This window comes from Tachysurus vachellii, chromosome 8 (genome assembly GCF_030014155.1).
Source record: "Tachysurus vachellii isolate PV-2020 chromosome 8, HZAU_Pvac_v1, whole genome shotgun sequence".
NCBI classification, from domain to species: domain Eukaryota; kingdom Metazoa; phylum Chordata; class Actinopteri; order Siluriformes; family Bagridae; genus Tachysurus; species Tachysurus vachellii.
Window position 1 is genome coordinate 4,401,787 of NC_083467.1, and position 20,911 is coordinate 4,422,697.

The window sequence follows — 20,911 nt, forward strand, 5'->3', positions numbered from 1 at the left end:
CACATGTGAAAGACGAGTTTCATACACACACATCACCGTTTATGTGTCTTAGGAAGAAATCCTGTAAATAACATAGATTAAAAAAAAATCTTCCACAATTTCTGTAAACTGACTGATTTATTTTTTTAAATATTATATTATATGTACACAGAAAAAAAAGGTTCTATACTAATTAATGTAATAGGTGGCTGAAGTATATTACTTTAAAAAAGTGTAAATTGTACAATAATAAGCTGTAATTGTAATTCATGTGCAGTATTAAATTAGATTAGTGTAGTATATAATCATATTATCGATGTTAAATTGTTAAAAACTTCTTAGTATAAAGATGATTAGAGTGAAGAGTTTTTTTGTGGTATGGGGGAAAATTTAACTCCATAAATGAGGCGGTCTCAGTTACCATAGCGACGTGAGAACATACTGTAATTCACTCGTTTTATATCTGCATAATTAAAAGATGTGCTTGTTAGCTTGAAGTTTTACTCTCTCACTAATATTTCAGTGATTTCTTTTCATTGTCTCTCAAACTTAAACGCTGATAGAGACAGTAGGAAGTAAAATCTGAGAAACGCTTCAAAAGGCAATTTCACCGTACATCGCAGATCAGATTTATTAAAAGAAAGAATAAACAAAGAAAGAAAGGAAGAAATTTGCTGTAAGAAAATTTATTCTATTCTCATCCTGGTGTACTGAGATATCTAAAAGATTGGAGTTTAAGTTGGGGATCTTGAATCTAGAGTTGAATGATGACTTAACAAAAGTGTCATTAAAGGTGGGGTCTCCGTTGTTTGAAAGCCAATGTTGACATTTGAAATCACCAAAACAAACACACCCCTAACCCAAATAGGCTCCACCCCTGTATTAATAGCTCCGCCACACATACAAACGTAACCCAGGCAAATAATGGAAAGAAATGTGTCTTTATCATAGCTGAAGGGAAGAACAATACGATTGCAGATAAACAAACAAGCAAAAATGACACACAAGCATAATCATGTAAAGGACAAAGGCATATATTAGTTCTGTGTAACAAAGCAAAACCAACGTTACTCACCTATCGAGAAGGAAAAAAGCGCCTCGGCGTCTTAAGTAAAGTTGGTCACATATTCACAGATTGGAGTTTCCCGAGTCAATAACTCCTGAGCTAAACGCTGTTACTACACAAAACACGGTTGTAGCTGCGTCTCTACATTACTACGATAGAAAAGAGGTGTTATTTGTGTAGTAACAGTGTTTAGCTCAGGAGTTATTGACTCAGGAAACTCCAATCTGTGAATATGTGACCAACTTCCTGCTCCTTCAGTTCTCTCCAGTGCTGGAAAGCTGATCCTATATTAACACGTCCTACTTCTTACCTTATCGTAAGTCTTTCTTCGCTTTCTTTCTTTGTTTTTATCCTCCATGTCAATGTTAAAACCGCTTTCTTCTAATGTCACACATGCGCACTGAACACTCTCTCCGCCCATATTGACAAGCCCTGCCCCTTTCTGCTCATTGGCTACACATTAGTTTTGTTTTTGTTTTGTTTGCTGGTCCAACGCAGCTTTCTGAAGCATTTCTCAAACAACGGAGACCCCACCTTTAATGCCTTGAAAATGTATTGCATCACATCAGAAAAAAAACTTTCAAAACTGTAAAGTTACTTTTAGTAATGTTAAGCGAATAAAGAGAGATTTGTGGTTGTGAAGAGAGACATGACTCGATTGTAAATTATTACATTTACAGCAGATGCCCTTTTCCAGAACGACTTACATTTATCTCATTTATACAGCTGTGCACTTGATGGTTAAGGGCCTTGCTGAGGAGCCCAGCAGGGGCAGCTTGAGCTACCAGATCTTCTAAACTCAAAAAGACTATAATCATCCTGTATTCAGCTGGAGAGATCTATAATAATCTACTAACAGTGACTGAAATTTCCGAAATGTTTACATTCTACAAACATATAATTAATACAAATCAAGAAAATTTACACACAAAAAAAAAACACTTCTGTGGTGAAGTTAGTTACTAGCAAAAATGACTCATCAAGTGATGAAGCATGATGCCGGAAACCATAATCCACATTGGTGCTTTAATACCAGCTGAGATTTCAATCAATGGATCATCAGCGTCTGCGGCATGACACGTCATCCGTGACAAAGGAAATGACAAGGCGTGATGTCAAAAGAATGGCACCTTCACGTCCGAACTAATTTTTGTGAACGTCTGATTCAGAGACTCGCGGACTGATCAAGGTCCAATGTGGCGGTTCTTCGTCGTGCTGGAAGATGACCCGTGGTTGCAGTTCTTCTGATTGTGGATATATAGATAGATAGATAAAGGTCTTCTAGCTCTCTGGCAACTCGGAGGAATCCCAAGGCATATGGCATGGAAGGGTATCCTAAGACATGCGTTTAGTATCTGTCTGTAATCATCACACTGTATTAGGTTCCTTGAGGACTTGTGATTTGAGGGCATGTACAGTAGAAGGACTAAAATACAACATGGCCTGAGGGAATAGCTAAATAAACTACAAGAAGGTCTAAGATGAGGTTGCCGAGGCTGACCGTTATCATATCACAGCATGATGTGATAAAATAAAAACCGGGATGTTTGTTACATTAAGTGTGGAGCAAGAATGAAACAGCACACATCATCATCATCATCATCATCATCATCATCTAAACATCATGATACACGTATCACACAAGGCTCTGTGAATAACTACACACATAATTTGTTGATGTTTCCACCAGCCAATCAGGGCTGGAAGTGTAAAAGTGCACATAAAGTAGCTGTTTATGAGCTTTTTGAAATTTTTTTAATGAGCATGAAAGACGTGCTTTCGCGGACATCGAACGGGGGTTGAGGTGGGAAATGGCATCATTAGGACCACGAACGCAGCAGAACTAAACTGCGATGGATTTCTGTTCCTACTAAACAGATGATAAAAAAATTCTGCTTTTTTAGCCGTATATATTCATAATAAGAAGCATCTGATTAATTGTGAAGCATTTTTTTTAGTAATTAGGTCATGTAGAGTCGCGTCAAGGCAAAATCTAATGAGTAAAGCGTGCAGTGTTGCTTTGATGTAAATTTACTCCAGATGAATTAATATTACATTTTCACCAAATAATCGATACTAAAGCAAAGCAACAAAAAAGTTATCCGATCTGGTTGTGCAGATTTATGATCGTATTTAATCAATTCAAAATGTAATCAAGAGGCAGATGCTTAAATTAGGACCCAGATTACACCACGCCATGCCTCATTTCTGCAGCCCGACTACACCTCTGCCCTTCCTGGCTCTCTGAGGCTCGGCTCGGCTTGGCTTGTTTTCCCCCAAGCGGTTTCCGAGGTCTGTGGATAATTGCTTTAATTGGCATGTAAATGAGGCGTGCCTGTTACGTAAGGCCACATCAGGGCCGGCCCTCGAAGCTGGAGTCTTAAGTATTATCAGCTTTGCAAAATCGACAATGTGAGACAAGCCTGGGGAATGGCGAGAAAAAAAATAAATAAATAAATTTTATATATATATATATATATATATATATATATATATATATATATATATATATATATATATATATATATATAAATTCCTTGCTGTAAGCTAATGTGCTTCGACATCAAATATCCCAAGGAGGGAAAACAATTCCTTGTCGCAGCACGAACCCATTACGATGATATATATAAGTTTGAATTTGAATATATGAGAGTAATACGAGGCCCATCATGAAGCATTAGACGCAGTGCAATGTCACACATAAATGTCACACATTAAAGAATACAAATCGTATTTTTTTCTCCTTGTAATCAGAAAAGATTACAAAGTCCGTCGGCATCCTGCGCCGTGCGGCTCACGCTGCTGTGTTTCTCTGAGGATTATTTTACAGGCTGCCTCCTCACCGTCCTGTTTCGGTTCGACTCGGGTTTAAGGCCATAAAACAGAACTGATTCATGGACAGCTCACGTCACGCTCAGAAACGCTGCAGAGTCTCCAAACCATTGTGATTCTGTCAGCAAAATGTGAATCTCACACACAGACAGACACTCAGCATATGTGCTGAGATGAAGAGGGAATTGAGGCCAGCACTCCAAGAAGTGGATCACAGCGTACCCACGTGCCACTAAAACGCCCCGGCGAGAGGCTTGTCTCGCTTTGTACAGGGAATTTTCTTACAACAAAGCGTAGTCATGGCAAGTAAGCAGATTCTAAAGAGCTTGCTGCTGAGGACGGACCACATAGAGATACACAATATTAGGAGACCATGGAGATTGTACCTTGGACTACAAAACACTTGTTTTGCATTCTATCATATTCCAACAAAACAGACTTCATTTTTTAATCAGTAGAATAAATCTCCTGGTTCAACTGTTGCACTTTCTGATTATTTAGTACACAGTTAATGAAAGTAATGGTTTATAATCACACACTATGGGATCCCTTCTTAGTCTGGATCCTCTCAAGGATGTTTCCTCATATCGTCTCAGGAGGTATTTCCTCATCTTCAGCTCAGGATAAATTTACGTTCATAATTTCTATCCTGAATTTTTAGATTCGCGTAAAGCTGCTTTGTGACGTAGTTTGTCCTTGAAATCAGCATTGGAACATTGGTTAATTTTGGACAGTTCAATATTTTGCATATCGTTGTATCATATTTCAGTCCCTCCAGGATTTTGTAAAGATTTTGTGTGTGATTGTTTATTTTTCGACATTTTTTGAGCTTGTTTTGAGGAAAACTACTTGAATTGGTGAAATTAAATCAAGCACGGGATTTTGAACTCTTCACAGTGAAGACAAAATTCAATTCAAGTCCATTTTCCATTTACATATTAAATATGTTGTGTGTATGTAATTCTGTAGCTGTTCCCATGTTCCACACACACGAGTGAAAGAATTTGGCTTTGTCGTGACGATGTCGCACGGCGCATCTGGGCCCAAATCTGCCGAAAGTTTTTGGTCATTTAAAAAAATTGCAAGCTCTACTGAATACCGCATTCATTTCTAGCATAGTGGAAAAAATTGTGAGGAAATAATTGAGTTCAAGTAAATCAAATGCACATGCTACTAACCCTGAACCCCAAACCCACCGTCCTCATTGTGTATATTTTAGAACTAACATGCAATCAGTACAACCTGATCAGAGCAGTAATAACACTATAAAATGCAGGACTTCAGGACCAGGATGCTCCAGAAGGAAAGACATAAATAGAAATAGAATTTCTCCATATTTCTATCTCACTCCTTGTCTAATCTCAGGAGTTCCTCAGGAGCTCTCGGTTGCACAATTATAAACCGCTGTAGAAAGGACATTATTGACATTTACATTATTTCCTGTCCTGTGTCAACCAAATGAGGATAAATCTGGTTCCTCTCAAGGTTTGTTCCTCATATCATCTCAGGGAGTTTTTCCTCATCACCATCATCTCAGGCTTGATCATTACTGTAGGTGTTGATGATTAGATTCATTCATTCATTTTCTACCGCTTATCCGAACTCCCCCGGGTCACGGGGAGCCTGTGCCTATCTCAGGCGTCATCGCGCATCAAGGCAGGATACACCCTGGACGGAGTGCCAACCCATCGCAGGGCACACACACACACCCATTCACGCACGCAATCACACACTACGGACAATTTTCCAGAGATGCCAATCAACCTACCATGCATGTCTTTGAACCGGGGGAGGAAACCGGAGTACCCGGAGGAAACCCCTGAGGCACGGGGAGAACATGCAAACTCCACACACACACAAGGCGGAGGCGGGAATCGAACCCCCAACCCTGGAGGTGTGAGGCGAACGTGCTAACTACTAAGCCACCGTGCCCCCTGATGATTAGATGTTAGAGATAAATAGTAACCTAATTTTAAACTTAAAAAAAATGCATTCTGTTTCTATACTTCTGTAAAGCTGCTTTGAGAAAATGTGAATTGTTAAAAGAGCTGTACAAGTAAATTGAATTGAATTCAAAATTGAATCCGTCTCAGCTCCGAGTCGTCTCATGGTCGTGTGGAATCTCCGAGGTGTTACAGAGAGATCGTTTCAGTCGTGTATTGATGCTGAAACACTAATGAATATGTGGCCGGTCCAGAAGCATTAGCTCAATAATAATAATCACAATAATAATCAGTTATTTGAACAAATGGACGCCTACAAGTCTACAAAAAGAACAAGTGGATACTGTGTGTAATATAAATATATTATTAATAACAGTGCGATGAGAACACTTACCAAAAAAATAAAAAATGCAGGAACTGCGCGCTGGGCTTGCCGTTATGCCGTGTTCGCACGCCGGTCTTCCCCCGGAGCAGATTGTGTGAGTGTGTATGGAGGAGGTGTTAGAGCCCATCACAAACAGTGTGATACAGTGTTTATTTTTATTTATGAGCACAAAACAGGCTGATGAAGCTGTGTATACATAACGGTGGAGCGTTGTGCTACCTTATCACACTAACTTTAAACTTCTTTCTAGTTCCTTTTAGTTCTTACATGTAACATATTCAACAGGGCTATAAGAACGTGAAGGTCTGCTTGTTTTTTTGTTGTGTTTTTTTTTTAACTCTTCAGCGGTCGCAGTCGCAGTCGGTTGCAAGTTGCGCTTCAGTGATTTTAACTATACCATGATATAGATTGTTTTTCTGTCTATCAGACAGACAATATTTAAATAGACGTTAATTATTCATGATCCACATAATGTTATTGAGGTAGATATCTAAGTGTGTGCGTTTGTGTGTGTGTGTTCTCTGCAGGTGATGATGACCGGGATACAGATCTCTTCTTGTGTGACACAAACACTTGCAAGTTTGATGGCGAGTGTCTCAGAATCGGGGATATTATAACCTGCATCTGTGACTTCAAGGTGAGAGTTTTCTCTGTTGCTGTTTTTCTGCGTGTGTGTGTGTGTGTGTGTGTGGGTATTTTGTTTTTTTGACCTGGCTCACAGTAAACTGAACAGACCAAGCCATCTGCAAGCAATCAGAAAAGTTATTATTTTGTGGCCCAGGATCAGCCTCAAACACCGGCTGTTTACAGCATTCTAAATAAACCAGTCTCACCTGAAAGTATTTATTTCTTGCTGACTGAAAACTCTTATAAAGCCGTTAAAACAGAAGAAGCAGGACGTCCTCCTCCGGCAGACACCCAGTTAAATCAGATCAGTGCAGTCAAATGACTATGAGTGATATTTAGGTCAATTACGGTGCTTTTGGATGTTGTCATCCTTCATCCATGTGTGACGTGGATCGGTTTGTTCTTTCACGAGCTTCAGTTTTACTTCTGGCAAATTGTTTTGCTTCTTTTTCAGAGCAAATGTTGGCAAATTTAATAACTACAGCATTCGATGGCACCCTGATTGCTCGTTATAAATTCACATGTGTTTTAACCCGACTTTGACAGGCCGCTGTTCTGTCCGAAGGAAGGGAGCTACTGTACGAAGTGCTCTTATCCAGTTTAGCCGGCTTTCGTTCGACTGTGGAATGTAAGAGGAACAAGAAAAAGGGGGAAGAGTACGAGAGACGTCCTTACTAATCTATTCGAGTTTAGTCTAAATGAAAATGGATTACAGCGCGTCCAAAGCACTGAGCAGACCGACACCAAATGACTCTAGTTATTTTTATCCCAGCTCACAAGGCATCATTAGTTTCCTTGGTAGGGATAAATAATGTTGCCATTCCAGGCTCTCTCTTTCTTTCTCTTTCTATATTTCTCTTTTAAGGCAGACTAAAGAGGACTCTGGCCCCAGGGCACAGGCCGTCGTGTTTTTAGGCAACAGTGGGTCACATTGTTTCGATTTTGGAGCTTGTTACCTCCTGAAGGGCTGAACGCAGTCTCTTGCAGTTACCCCGGGCTGCCGAGTTCACGTACCGAAGCTGAGAAAGGCTTGACGTCAGAGAGCTTAAACCGAATCATAGCCCATGTCTTTATTCCATTAAGTGGAGTAATTCATCAAAGGAGGATCCTCTTAAGGGCTGTGTCAGAGTCGGAGCCTGAAGGGAAGAGGGTTAGCGAAAACAGGGGAGGTAGTGAAAGCTTCGGTTTGCTGGGAAGAGGGGAAGTGGGTTTGATCTCAGGGGATGAATAGAGGTCATTCAGCTCCTCATGCCTGCTTGGCGAAGTTTATTCACCTCACACCCAGGCCTTTCAGGCGCCTGCCACATCACACCCAGTGTCACGCTCGCTTCAGCTCAGTCTTTTATGGCTGCTAGTGTCTCTGTAATGGCCTCCTTTCTGCCTTGAATTGTGCAATGCTCTGTTTGTGGGTACTGTATGTGGTGCACAATTTCCCAGAGGAACAACTAGGTAAAGTTTAAAATAGATAGATAGATAGATAGATAGATAGATAGATAGATAGATAGATAGATAGATAGATAGATAGATAGAGAGATAGATAGATTGATTGATTGATTTGCAATTACACACATAATGCCAGATGTCTGGAGACGAGTTCATCACAAGTTACATGACACTTTAGGAGACATACTATATGTGTATGTATAATATAATATAATATAATATAATATAATATAATATAATATAATATAATATAATATAATATAATACCACTACAAACAATAATTAATAAGAACAATAATAATATTTTCCATTCCCCCCCCCAAAAAAATAATAATAATAATTATAAAATATTAGATTATTATAATTATTATTATTATTTTATTAGTAGTATGATTATTGTTTTTAATACTATTATTGCTAATAATTATTATTACATTAAATAATAAATTATAAAAACAGGTAGTAACCTCAGGAATCACGTTACTCACCTAAGTTCATATAAAGTCCACATCTTCCTGAAACCCAATGACGAAGAAACCTTGAGAAGATCCAGACTCAAACGGGAACCCATTCTCATCTGACACCGGAGCGTGTGATTATAAATCTTTATAAATCCCCCTTATGTCAATGTATACTGTAATAAACACTTATCAGCCACTTTATTAGCAACACCTGTACACCTGCTTGTTTATGATGTTTGGCAATAGCGCAGTGCATAAATAAATCAGGTCTTTTTCTTGTCTTTAGTTGTCCATTTTGGTTTGAGTCTGTGTCCATGATCATCTCAGATTCTATTTTCTTATGTTGTAGCTCAAGGTACATTCTGAGATGCATTTCTGCTATTTATTTCAATTGCTATAGACTTCGTGTCACCGCAATCTAGTCTGGTCATTGTCTTGGAGACTGACATGTATCTGCATGATGTTATGCATTGTGCTGCTGTCATGTGTCACGTGGCTGATTAGTTAACTGCATAAATGAGCAGGTGAGGAGACTGAGCAGAGAGAGAGAGAGAGAGAGAGAGAGAGAGAGAGAGAGATAAAGTCCAGTAAAGGTCTCTGATTATTCATTAAGATTGTGTGATTTCTTTGTTACCTTGTCCTCAATCCTGCAGTATTAATAACCCTCAGTTTTATGATACAGGTACAAATTAGCACAGCCGTCACAACCTGGAAGCAAAACACCCTTTCACCATTATTAATCAAGCAATATGACACAGATTTGCTTTTAGAGCGTAGGCTGAATATTTTAATTGGAGCATGAGCAAGTGACTGTACTGTATATTCACATGTATTCACACTCATGCATATTAAGAACCATAATTCTATACAGAAATATACTGTATGATCTTAGCCTGAACGCTGGCCCATAATTGGATATGGGAAGATAAAAGGGAAGATGAGTCTGGCGGGGAAGTGGGATTGTGCTGCAGCTGTTAGTGTATTGATCAAGTTGTGTTGCATCATGGCAAGTCTGTGCCTTTACAAGTTTCCGATATTAGAGAAACAGAGCTTTAATTGATTTGGAAATGTTGCTGCATCCAGCTTCACTTTTTCACCATTTCTGTTCTGGTTTGTGAGATGAAATGATGAGGCATTTTGTCACACCTAGTTAATGCCTGCTGGGTTGGTGCTTGTACGATCGTGATGACTCCCTTTGTTGTGATTCTTGTCTCGACTTTTAACATGCTCCATCATTCGCCTGTCTTGCTCTCGTTTTGCTCTTGCTTCACGGTTGCACTGTGTCTGCAGTGCATCGTTTGGACTCGGTTCGGCCTCTTTGTACCTCTATCTAAGCCTTGACTGCACGTCCGTCACTTCTCTTTGTGTTGCGTGGTCTTTGCCCTCTGTCTAGCATGACTGATCAATTTTTGCACTCTCTCGCCCACTCTCTTTGCTTGGCTGCCATTCATACTCTTTTTTTTTCCTCTCTGCTTGTCTGCTTGATATACTACTATTCCTACTGCCATCGTGCCAGGTGACATACTGCAGGCCTTCCTGTTTACGACGGATGTGGTTTCATTAACAATAACCACGGGAGCTCTAACCCAAAAGCAAAGCTAGCCATCTTAACAAGCTTCTCTACAGAACTATGCCATGATCACGTGTGTCATCATGAAGCCCTTTTTTCATATATTTGCATGTACTTCTGATTCCTTTATCTATGAGCATTATGGCCTTACTGTGCAAACCCACAGGTTTAAAGCCAGAGCTCTATTCCCTGGTGCCATCGCAGCTGAATGGGTGCCTGGGGACTGTACCATTACTGGCTTGAAAGCAGCAGCCCTACAGTATAAGCAGCTCCTATTTGTGTCATAACTTTTTTGCACTGATATCTGCTAAGAACAGAAAAGAGCTGCTGTGTCTTTTCAAGATCCCGACACTTTTGAGACGTCTGGGCTTTACCTCCCTCAGCTACAGCATATCCGCATGTCTTTCTCAACCTACTACTTTCCCTTTCTCAGCATGTTTTATAGCTGCCTTGTTTTTTTTTTTTTCTACCACTTTTCTGCCGATATATTTTTCACCCCTCAACGCCCCTCCTAATAGCTGTAGCTTAAGATGAACGGCCACAATTGTGCCGAGAGGTCCCTGCAGGATATCACTGCATAGTCCATGAAAGGTTAACTTCCACCGATGCATTACAAATGCAGCAATTAAAATCAGGGAGGCACTTCTCACAGATTAGAAAGTGAACTAGATTTTGCGTGAGCTGAATGAGAATCTAGTGCACCTGTTATTCATCCATATCTTGGATGTGTTAAAGGATCGTATTTTTCATATATTTTTCTCTCGGACTTAACCCGGGTCCGTTCGGCTTACAGGCAGGAAACTCTGGAAAGCTATTTGCCTTGGAAATGAGAACAAGTGCGCCGAGGGGTTGCTGTAGCACTAACTCCAGTGAGAGCCTTTCCCCCGGATAGTAGCATATGTGTCACCCCCGCGCGGCTCTCCTCAGCCTGTCAGACACCATTACTGAAGAGCCATCTCTCCTGACAGGGCCCAGGAGCTCCACGCTGAGCAGAGATTCACTCTAATCAAGTGCAGACTGCCAAGCAGTTAAAGAGAAAGGCAGAAGCCAGGGTTCTCCCATCGCTCCGCCAATCTCCACCCTTCCGCTCCTGTCAGAAACAGGCAGCACACACCACTCTAGTAAGGGCATCCTCAGAACACCGGACTGTCACTCAGCCGGACATCAGCAGGCATGTCTGGATCTGAGGAAAGGAAAGAAATTTCATGTGGAGAGACACACGTCAGATTTCCATTATTTGCGCACATCTTAGGCAGATCATAGTTGATCTTTTCTCTTTTTCTCTCCCCTTGGTGTGACCTTCTTTCACCCCACCTCACTCTCAGAGCTGTCATAGATAATGCACATCTGTGAGAAGGCTGGGCTTGAATTCTAATGTCCAGACATAGAGTGGTTCTCTTGCTTTCCCAGATAAGGTTGAAGATGAATTTATCACTCCAGAAGGCTCACCTTAATTCCAGTTTTAGAATCGGTCAAAGCCGTCTGCCGTCTGCCGTCTGACCTCGAGGGACAGGTTCTGAGAGGTGACTGATGAGGCAAAGAGCATTTGGGAATGAAAAGACAGAACAAATCATGCATGAAAGAACATGAAGAATTATTCTTGCGTCCTTGTGAAAGGCCTTTCTGTCCGTGCTCTTGTCCAAAGTCAGGCTGTCCCTTTGGTGCTGAGCTAATTATCAAGCAGGAGGTCTGTTTTTTTTGTTGTTGTTGTTGTTGTTTTTTTTTCTTTATTTTGTTTTTTTACTACCCCTTGGAGGTTTTAACATGTCAGGAACAGCGTACCAGACGCCCATCAGGTTTAGCTGACAGCCACAAGGAATTTTAGATTAGGCATCTTTCTTTTGTCGGGTGCCTCAGGTAGATCAGAGCGCTCAACGATTTCACTCACCTTTGTCCATGACCTCTACATTGGTAGATCTGACCTTTAAATTTTCAACAAAAGGGTGGAAGAAATCCACAAGTGGTGCACCATAGACAGTAAATGGCAAAGTTTAGGAATTTAAAGAGCACTCTAAAGATGTCCTAGCCTGCCCTTGCTCTCCTGAAGGCACAGCCTCTTTGGCAGATTTATCCTCCTGATAAGAATCACATGCTGTTAACTGATACGCACCAGATAGCACAGGTACAAACTTAAGGACGCCGGCAGGAAAAAGGCAGGTGGCTTGTGTGCAGCCGGCTGCATCTCCTGCACACATCGGGTTAAACTTCGTGTGCACGCATGTCGGTGTCTGTGCTCTACGTCTTTACTTTAGCTGTTTTCAATCACAGTCTCTCACTCACAGAGCACTTTCCACATCAGCGCAGCCTCTCATGTTTCTCAGCTTGTGCTGCCTCAGCCATCTTAATGCACCCAGGGGTCAGTTCTCACAAAGGCATTTTGGGTGAAGGAAGGTGTACATAATGTCTAATGATGCAAATGGATTGGATCATGTTGCGCAATGCATAATTAACTCGGTATACCCATTTCCTATCAAGCTGCCGTATACTGAGGGGAAGATGCTTTTTCTTATTCCTCGTTTCTCCATTTCATTCAGGCGCTCCATTAGCGGGCTGCAGGCTGGGGGACCATATGGGACGCTGGCAACAGCCCTCGAGACGTTTTGCCATTATAAATATAACGCGATTGGATTTCACACTCGCTCCCTGACCGGCATAGGAGGAGCGTTTCACACATGGGCGAGGCTCTACATGTGCACATTCTAAACAACTCATAACTGCTAATCATACTCGCTTGGATATGTTTCCTTTCAAATTGTTTACACACAAACACACACTATTGTTCTAACATGTTCCGTGTCCTTCTCACCTTGCTCATGTGGCTCTCACACAGCTGTTGGAGAATAAAGGTCTTTTATATTAGCACCTCTGCGACTGTCTCCACAGCTCACAGACCTCTAGTTGACCTGATATCTGTGCAAACAATTGCTGGTACTAATGCCTTACAGCAGCTAACACACACTTTCCAAGTGTGTTAGGGTTTTTTTTTTTTTTTTTTTTACTCCATCGCACTTTCCCCTGTGTCAGACTCTAATTGCTTGTCTCAGTACACACTTTGCTCACTGTTTTGTGAAGCTGAAGTCTCTTCACTAGAGAGAGAGATTATTCAGACTCAACTCACTCAGCATGAACGGATCCACTGATCTGCTCACGTCTTTGGACAAGTGGACTATTTTGTGGCACTGGGCGGATGAGCGGGTGGCCTAATGGATGGATTGATTAATGCTCGAGCAGGAGGCAGGGACAGATTAATTGACGGATTGACTAAAAGAGAAAGCAGTCACACACTCCTGAAGGGCTTCTCAAACCAAAACACGCCTGCGCATTACATTACATTACATTACATCATCCGGCTCCTCCCCCTTTATCCATCTACCCTTTCTAATCTCTGAGATTACACTTAAATCACAGTTTTTGTGAAAATGCTTTTTTTCTAATCAAGTGTGAGCTCTAATGCATGTCAGTCGATAGACGATCAGCGAAGTGGTAAAAGCTCGGATACACGGCCCACTCGTGCATCAGGCCGGATTCACATACAGAGTGCATGTGAAGGAGGAAACGTGAGCCGGAGAAAGGCAGCCTGTTGCAAGCAAGAGTCACAGCAGCCCCTGCAGGATGCAACTGAAACTGCGCACGGAAACACAGGTGCAGGATGATGATAAGGATGTGCACAAAAAGACTCACGTTTCCCAATGAACATGAAAAAAATGTCACTGCATTAGTCACAAGACATGACTTTCACTACTGGATTGAATCTTAAACAGATCTAGTGCTCTGATTGGATGTGTTCCTTTAACCATCGGAGACCATCTACTGTACCAAATTTAACTCACTTAGTGTTATCTGTTCTTTCTCTCTCTCGCTCTCTCTCTTTCGCTCTCTCTCTTGCTCCTCATCCCTCTATCTGCTTGCTCCTCCGCTCTGTTTTCCTCTCTCTCTCTTTCTCTCTCTGTCTGAGCTCTGAGTTAAAGGTTCCATGTGTTTTATATTTAAGACTTCTGTCCTCCCTGTAATCAGATCCTTTCTGTATCTTGTCTGCACGTCTTATTGCTCTCGCCGTCGCTCTGACACTCAGTAGGTCGTAACTAAAGTGTATCTCTAGGTTTCTCTCTCTCCATTCCATACATACATCTCTCTGAGTCAGCCAGACTGTACCATCTCCTTTCACCATCTTTTGGCTTTATAAGTGAGACACTGTAGATGTATTCACCTGGAAACAGATCTTAGATAGTCCTTTTATCTTTCTATAGCTTTGGAGAGAGAGAGAGAGAGAGAGAGCAGTCATGCTCAGCTGTGATAGAGAGAGAGAGAGAGAGAGGGAGAGAGAAAGAGAGAGAACAGTTCACAGCTATGCATTGTCAACAATGGTGACATTTAAAACCTTCAGGCTTTTTTTTCTGGGGTGGGGGTGGTGTTGGAGATTGGGGTTGGGAAAAAAGGCTAAATTGCACGGGTTCAACAAAGAACAGTCCCTTTTGTACACACTCCAGGGTACAGGGCATCTTTCACACTGTTGCATCATGTCGGGTTTAAAATGAAGCCTGATTGAAAACGCATGGGATTGAAAGCCAACACAATAGCAGCATCTCAATCTTTGCTTTCCTCTATTCCTCTTCTCTTTCTGTCTGTACAGTTTTCATTCTCTCTCTCTCTCTCTCTCTCTCTCTCTCTCTCTCTCTCTCTCTCTCTCTCTCTCTCTCTCGCTTTCTCTCTCTCGCGCTCTCTCTCTCTCTCTCGCTTTCTCTCTCTCTCTCTCTCTCTCTCTCTCTCTCTCTCTCTCTCTCTCTCTCTCTCTCTCTCGCTCTCTTTCTCTCACGTTCTCTCTCTCTCTCTCTCTCTCTCTCTCTCTCTCTCTCTTTCTCTCTCTTTCTCTCTCTCGCTTTCTCTCTCTCTCTCTCTCTCTCTCTCTCTCTCTCTCTCTCTCTCTATCTCTCTCTGTCTCTCTCTCTCTCTCTCTCTCTCTCTCTCTCTCTCTCTCTCTCTCTCTCTCTCTCTCTTTCTCTCTCTTTCTCTCTCTCTCGCTTTCTCTCTCTCACGCTCTCTCTCTCTCTCTCGCTTTCTCTCTCTCTCTCTCTCTCTCTCTCTCTCTTTCTCTCTCTCTCGCTCTCTCTTTCTCTCACGTTCTCTCTCTCTCTCTCTCTCTCTCTCTCTCTCTCTTTCTCTCTCTTTCTCTCTCTCTCGCTTTCTCTCTCTCTCTCTCTCTCTCTCTCTCTCTCTCTCTCTCTCTCTCTCTCTCTCTCTCTCTCGCACACTTCCCTCATCGCATCGTTCCTAACTTCTTCTCTCCTCTCTTTCTGTACCATTTCCTGTAATATCACCGCGGCTTTCTTCTCGCCGAACACCTCGGTGCATTGTTAATTCTACTCTACCTTTCTGCTTCATCTCTTTCTCACCTTTTTTTTTTTCACTGACTAGGTATATCTATTACTTTTTATTCCTCGCTCTCGCTCATTTTTTTTGTTTTCCCTCAGGAGATAACACTAAGAATGTCCTGTAATTTAGATTAATGGAAACGAGCTGCTTCAAAATGTATGCGTTAAAAGATTTTTGATAATAATGAGATTCTCCACGAGATCCTTCTGCTTCTACTGCTATTTTTTGATCGTCCTTCTATCCACACACATATCCGTCCTTATTTCGCTTTGTTCTGTTTTTCCCAACCTCTCGATCCTCCATTCAACCGGATCCCTTGTGCAACTGCCAGCCTTGGCTCGGACTTCTCTCGCTCTACATTATACCGCCTCCCAGTTGATAAACAGCAGGTACGGAGTGGGCTCCGGAATCAATGGGCACGGATTTTCCTTTCTTCCTTTGGCGTCTGGATGAAGGCCAGTACAGCGGCTCGTCCAGCCGGCGAGCAGTCAGGCCAGCGCTGCCCTACATCACGCTCACCTCTCCCACTCACCTTGTGCATAGCGTCGGACAGAGACAGATCTCTCGCTCACTGAAGCCAGGTGTACCCGTGTGTGGCATTATCATATTCTCCCAGAATACCTGCCCGAGGTGTGGATCTGCTCCAGTTTCCTGAAGGCCACCCACTTTATGTGAGGAACAGCGAGCGAACAGCCGAAATGACGCGTGATGTGTTCTATTAATAAAAAAAAACACACACACACACAAAGGGAGTATTGTACAGGAAGTTTCTACAAGAATCATCGCTCTTTGACGTTACACATAAACTAAATCCATGTTTTAATTACAGGGCATGGATCTGATGTTAGTCCTGAACCAGTTCTCTGTGTTCAGGATGTCGTAGTTTCTCTTTCATTACGGGAGAAACTTTAAAGCTGCCAGGATATATTTGGGTCTTTCCTCACTGCCTTCATTTACATTCTACACACACACACACACACACACACACACCTCCATATTCTCTTGTGCTAGCTCTTTACCCAAATATGTTTCTTTTAAAAAAAGAAATGCTAACACAGCTGAGTTCAACTACAGATATGTAGGACAGATTTATTTGTTCATTTGCTTTAAAAATAAAAACTCCACTCCCTTCAGACTCCATCATGATTCAGGGATGTTGGATAACACAAACCTTGTGTCCACATAAACGTTTGTCAGACATAAATTTCTGTTGGCCTAGTGCGAGTTTTCTAAACCTTTTTTTTTTTTTGGCTCAGCTGAGACCTGGCCTGTGCTCTGAGAAATAAAATATACGTTTTCCTCATTTTAACACACCATGGCTACGTCCATAATTAATGCAGACAGATACGAAATCTGTGTTTTTGGTTAGAAACAATCTCCGGCGTTTTTAGACGTTTTCCAAAAAGTGCTTTGTCGACTGAAAAATTAAAAAGCACCTGCGGCATTTTCCGTTTTTCAACAGATGCAATCTAAAGGTTTCAAAATTATATTCGGTTATTTACCAGCGCCATCAAACTAGAGAGCAGGCTTCATAACGACATCCTCTGTCCGCCATTGTGTTAGCTGAAAGTTGTATAGGTCACATGACTTAAAAATACATCGTAAGTTTTTTCAGTCCACATTACACCAATTTATTGGTAACACTTTACACTAACAGTACATGAATAATCCAGCACTATTACCTAAATTAATATTTAATTAAATATGATGAGTTAAGGCATGTACTAATTACTAATCTAATGAATTTATGTGTAAATAATAACCAATTTAAGTACATATTTGTTGGTTGATGTATTAATTAACACAGTATAATAAACTACATCAAACTTTCTTTATAAGAAAAAATATTAATTGAATGTTTATCACAATGGCTTAGTGGTTAGCACGTTTGCCCCACACTTCCAGGGTTGGGGGTTCGATTCCCGCCTCTGCCTTGTGTGTGTGGAGTTTGCATGTTCTCCCTGTGCCTCGGGGGTTTCCTCCCCCGGTCCAAAGACATGCATGGTAGGTTGATTGGCATCTCTGGAAAATTGTCCGTAGTGTGTGAGTGCGTGAGTGAATGAGAGTGTGTGTGTGCCCTGCGATGGGTTGGCACTCCGTCCAGGGTGTATCCTGCCTTGATGCCCGATGACGCCTGAGATAGGCACAGGCTCCCCGTGACCCGAGGTAGTTCGGATAAGCGGTAGAAGATGAATGAATGTGCATCATAGCAGACTCTTATCATTTGTCGTATGCAGTTGGATTACTTTCATGATTCACACTCACAAACTTATCAGACATAGAAAGACGCACTAATAAACTCATAGTGCAGTGTTTGGGGGTGAAAGGGTGACACCTGCTTAGGGCATCAGGTGTGTTGTGATCAGCACTACGCTTCATTATGTGGTGTGTGTGAGGTGTGTAGAGTATAGCAATAAAAGTAAACTTGTCTTCTAACTGGTAGATATCTAATGTTAGCTAAACAAGGCTGATAGATAGATAGATAGATAGATAGATAGATAGATAGATAGATAGATAGATAGATAGATAGATAGATAGATAGATAGATGGTTGATGGATGAATGGATGATGGATGGATGGATAGATCCACAAAAGAACAAAAGATCTACAAACAAAAGATCCACACAGGTTTAAATAGACAGAGAATTTAAGAGCTTACTGTAAACTTCTGACAAGATGTGAGAGGAGACAGAACCTGAGCCAAAACAAAACAAACATGGTGGTGTAAATAATACAGACAAAACACGGGAGTGAGCAGGGACATTTACGACAGACTGACCGAAACTGAATCCTCTTCCTCTGACAGAAACCTAAAGATAAGGAAAGAAACAGTGTGGCGTTCATAATTAAATGGAATCAATAGGCTGTTAAAGTATAGCTTACTTACGTTCTTCCTTTTTCTTCTGTCCATCAGTGCAACAACGACTACGCCCCGGTGTGCGGCTCCAACAACAAGTTCTACAACAACGAGTGTTTGCTCCGGAGGGACGCCTGCAAGCAGCAGAGCGAGATCCTGGTGGTGTCTGAGGGACCCTGTCCTATAGGTAAGTGTGTGTGTGTGTGTGTGTGTGCGTAACTGTAATTCACTTTCATTCTTATTGTCAATGATCACTGTTGTAAGTGTGAAATGATGAGTAACACGCGATATTTTTGCTTTGTAATGTATCAAATCTGCAAAAGTGAAAATTCAGCACTGTGTGAAAGCCTAAAAATGTAATTATACAATAAAAGAAAAAGATTTTATATTTCCAAACCTTATGTTTCAGAGAATGTCTGTATGTTAGTAAAGAAAGTGATTATTACAGACTTAAAAGGTTTCCTGCACAAACTCTACCTGAGACTGCTGACTACCATTTTTGGTTCGTTTCTGTTTGCTGCGCTTTATTTTTACGTAAAATCCTTTAATGTTGTTATCGTACAGTGACGTACTTCAGTACTGACCCACATTGACAGTGATGGAGGATTTGATTGATTTCATTGCTTGCATTTATTATTTATTTTGAAATGCTGTGGATTTTACAAAATTCATCTTGGAACTGTTTTGAACGCAGCTGGTAACAAAGGCTTAACCTTGGCTGAGAGTGAACTGAACTAGGGATTAATTGAACAGCTCCATCCATAATGCTGAAGAGCAACGTATGGAACTGAAGGGTATTTTATTCAAGCCAAACAAGCTAATGAACTTGGCCTGCTGGTCTAACACATGCTCCTTAAATACACGTTAATGAGATGAGTGCAGGATTTCAGCTGGTGTTTTTGAAGCACATACAGTACCATCCTTCATCTTTTCTGTATTTTTTTTGGAAAACAGTCAGTGTTGTCAGCCACTGCCAAGCTTTACGGGCAAAAGATCCCAAAGTTTTACCTGAATCTCTGAGATTATGAAACTGTTTAATCACACAGCTCTGCAGCAGCTGAGCAACCTGGCAGAGAGTTTAGTGTAATATCCTGTACAGTTTCCTGTACCAACATGTGGCATGTGGTAGCCTAGTGGTTAAGGTGTTAGGCTACCAATCGTAAGGTTGTGAGTTCGATCCCAGGTCCACCAAGCTGCCACTGTTGGGCCCCTGAGCAAGGCCCTTAACCCTCAATTGCTCAGCTTTATATAAAAAAAAAAAAAAGAGATGTAAGTAGCTCTGGATATGGCCATCTGCCAAATGCTGTAAATGTACCAAGCCAAAAGTACTGCATACAATTTGAAATATGACTATAAGCCTGTTCTCAGACCCTAAACCTCTCTGATAATGCTCCCTGACCCTGACTGTTACCCTGGCTCTGCGCTTTGACCCTGACCCTGTGCCCTGAACCGATTCTGTGCTGGTATCCTGATCCAATGGTTCTGACCCAATGCTCTTATGCTGCACTCTGACTCTGATCCTGCAATCTGACCCTGACCCTGTGCCCTGACCCTGACCCTACTGCCTGATATTGACCTTGTGCTCAGACCCTGACCCTGATTTTTGATCTTGACCCTGCACCCTGTCCTTACACTCTGACCCTGACCCTGTGTGCTGACCCTTAACCTGTGCTTTGACCCTGACATTGTGCCCTTACCCTGTGCTCTGACCCTGCGTTCTGACCCCGCACTCTGTCCATGACCCTGATCAACACTCTGCGCACTGACCCTGTGGTATGTATGTATGTATGTATGTATGTATGTATGTATGTATGTATGGATAGATATATAGACAGACAGACAGACAGACAGACAGACAGATAGATAGATAGATAGATAGATAGATAGATAGGAACTATGATGTATGTTTTCTAACAATGCCGTTCATTAAGGTTTCATTAAGTGACATGCATTAGTAAACTATCAGAGTAACGCACTGTTATTTACTGATTTATTGTGATTTAACCATAAACGTTCAGACAGTGGAGGTATGTTAAATTAACAGTTCATCAAATTAGTCATTTTATTTGCATTACTTTTTTTTATTCCTTCTTAAGTACATAAACTAATTAAGTAAATATTTTATTGAAACCAAAGTGATAATGAAATGAATGCGTGAATTAAGCTTCTGCAGCTCTGTTATATTAACTGCCAATTCTAATACATTAGAGTTTTAATAGAAACCTCATTAACAGGGACTGAAACTAATGTAATGTGATTTTATTTAAGAAAGAACAACATATATTTATTGATATTGTGGATGTTCTGTAAGGAGAGAGTGTCGAGTGTCAGTGCTTGGTAATAAAGAAAGTCTTCAGGAAAGAGAAGTTTATGTGCTG

The 20,911-nt window shown here is 41.3% G+C and overlaps 1 protein-coding gene across 2 annotated transcripts in view; it reads left to right on the plus strand.

The window, feature by feature from the left end:
• The window catches only part of tmeff2a (transmembrane protein with EGF-like and two follistatin-like domains 2a), a 98,695-nt gene that overhangs the window by 15,362 nt on the left and 62,422 nt on the right, over positions 1 to 20,911 (plus strand). For both annotated transcript variants that reach the window (XM_060875782.1, XM_060875783.1), the window contains exons 2-3: positions 6,733 to 6,842; positions 18,591 to 18,720. In XM_060875782.1, coding sequence (XP_060731765.1) covers positions 6,733 to 6,842; positions 18,591 to 18,720 — 240 coding nt within the window. The remainder of the gene's footprint in view (positions 1 to 6,732; positions 6,843 to 18,590; positions 18,721 to 20,911) is intronic.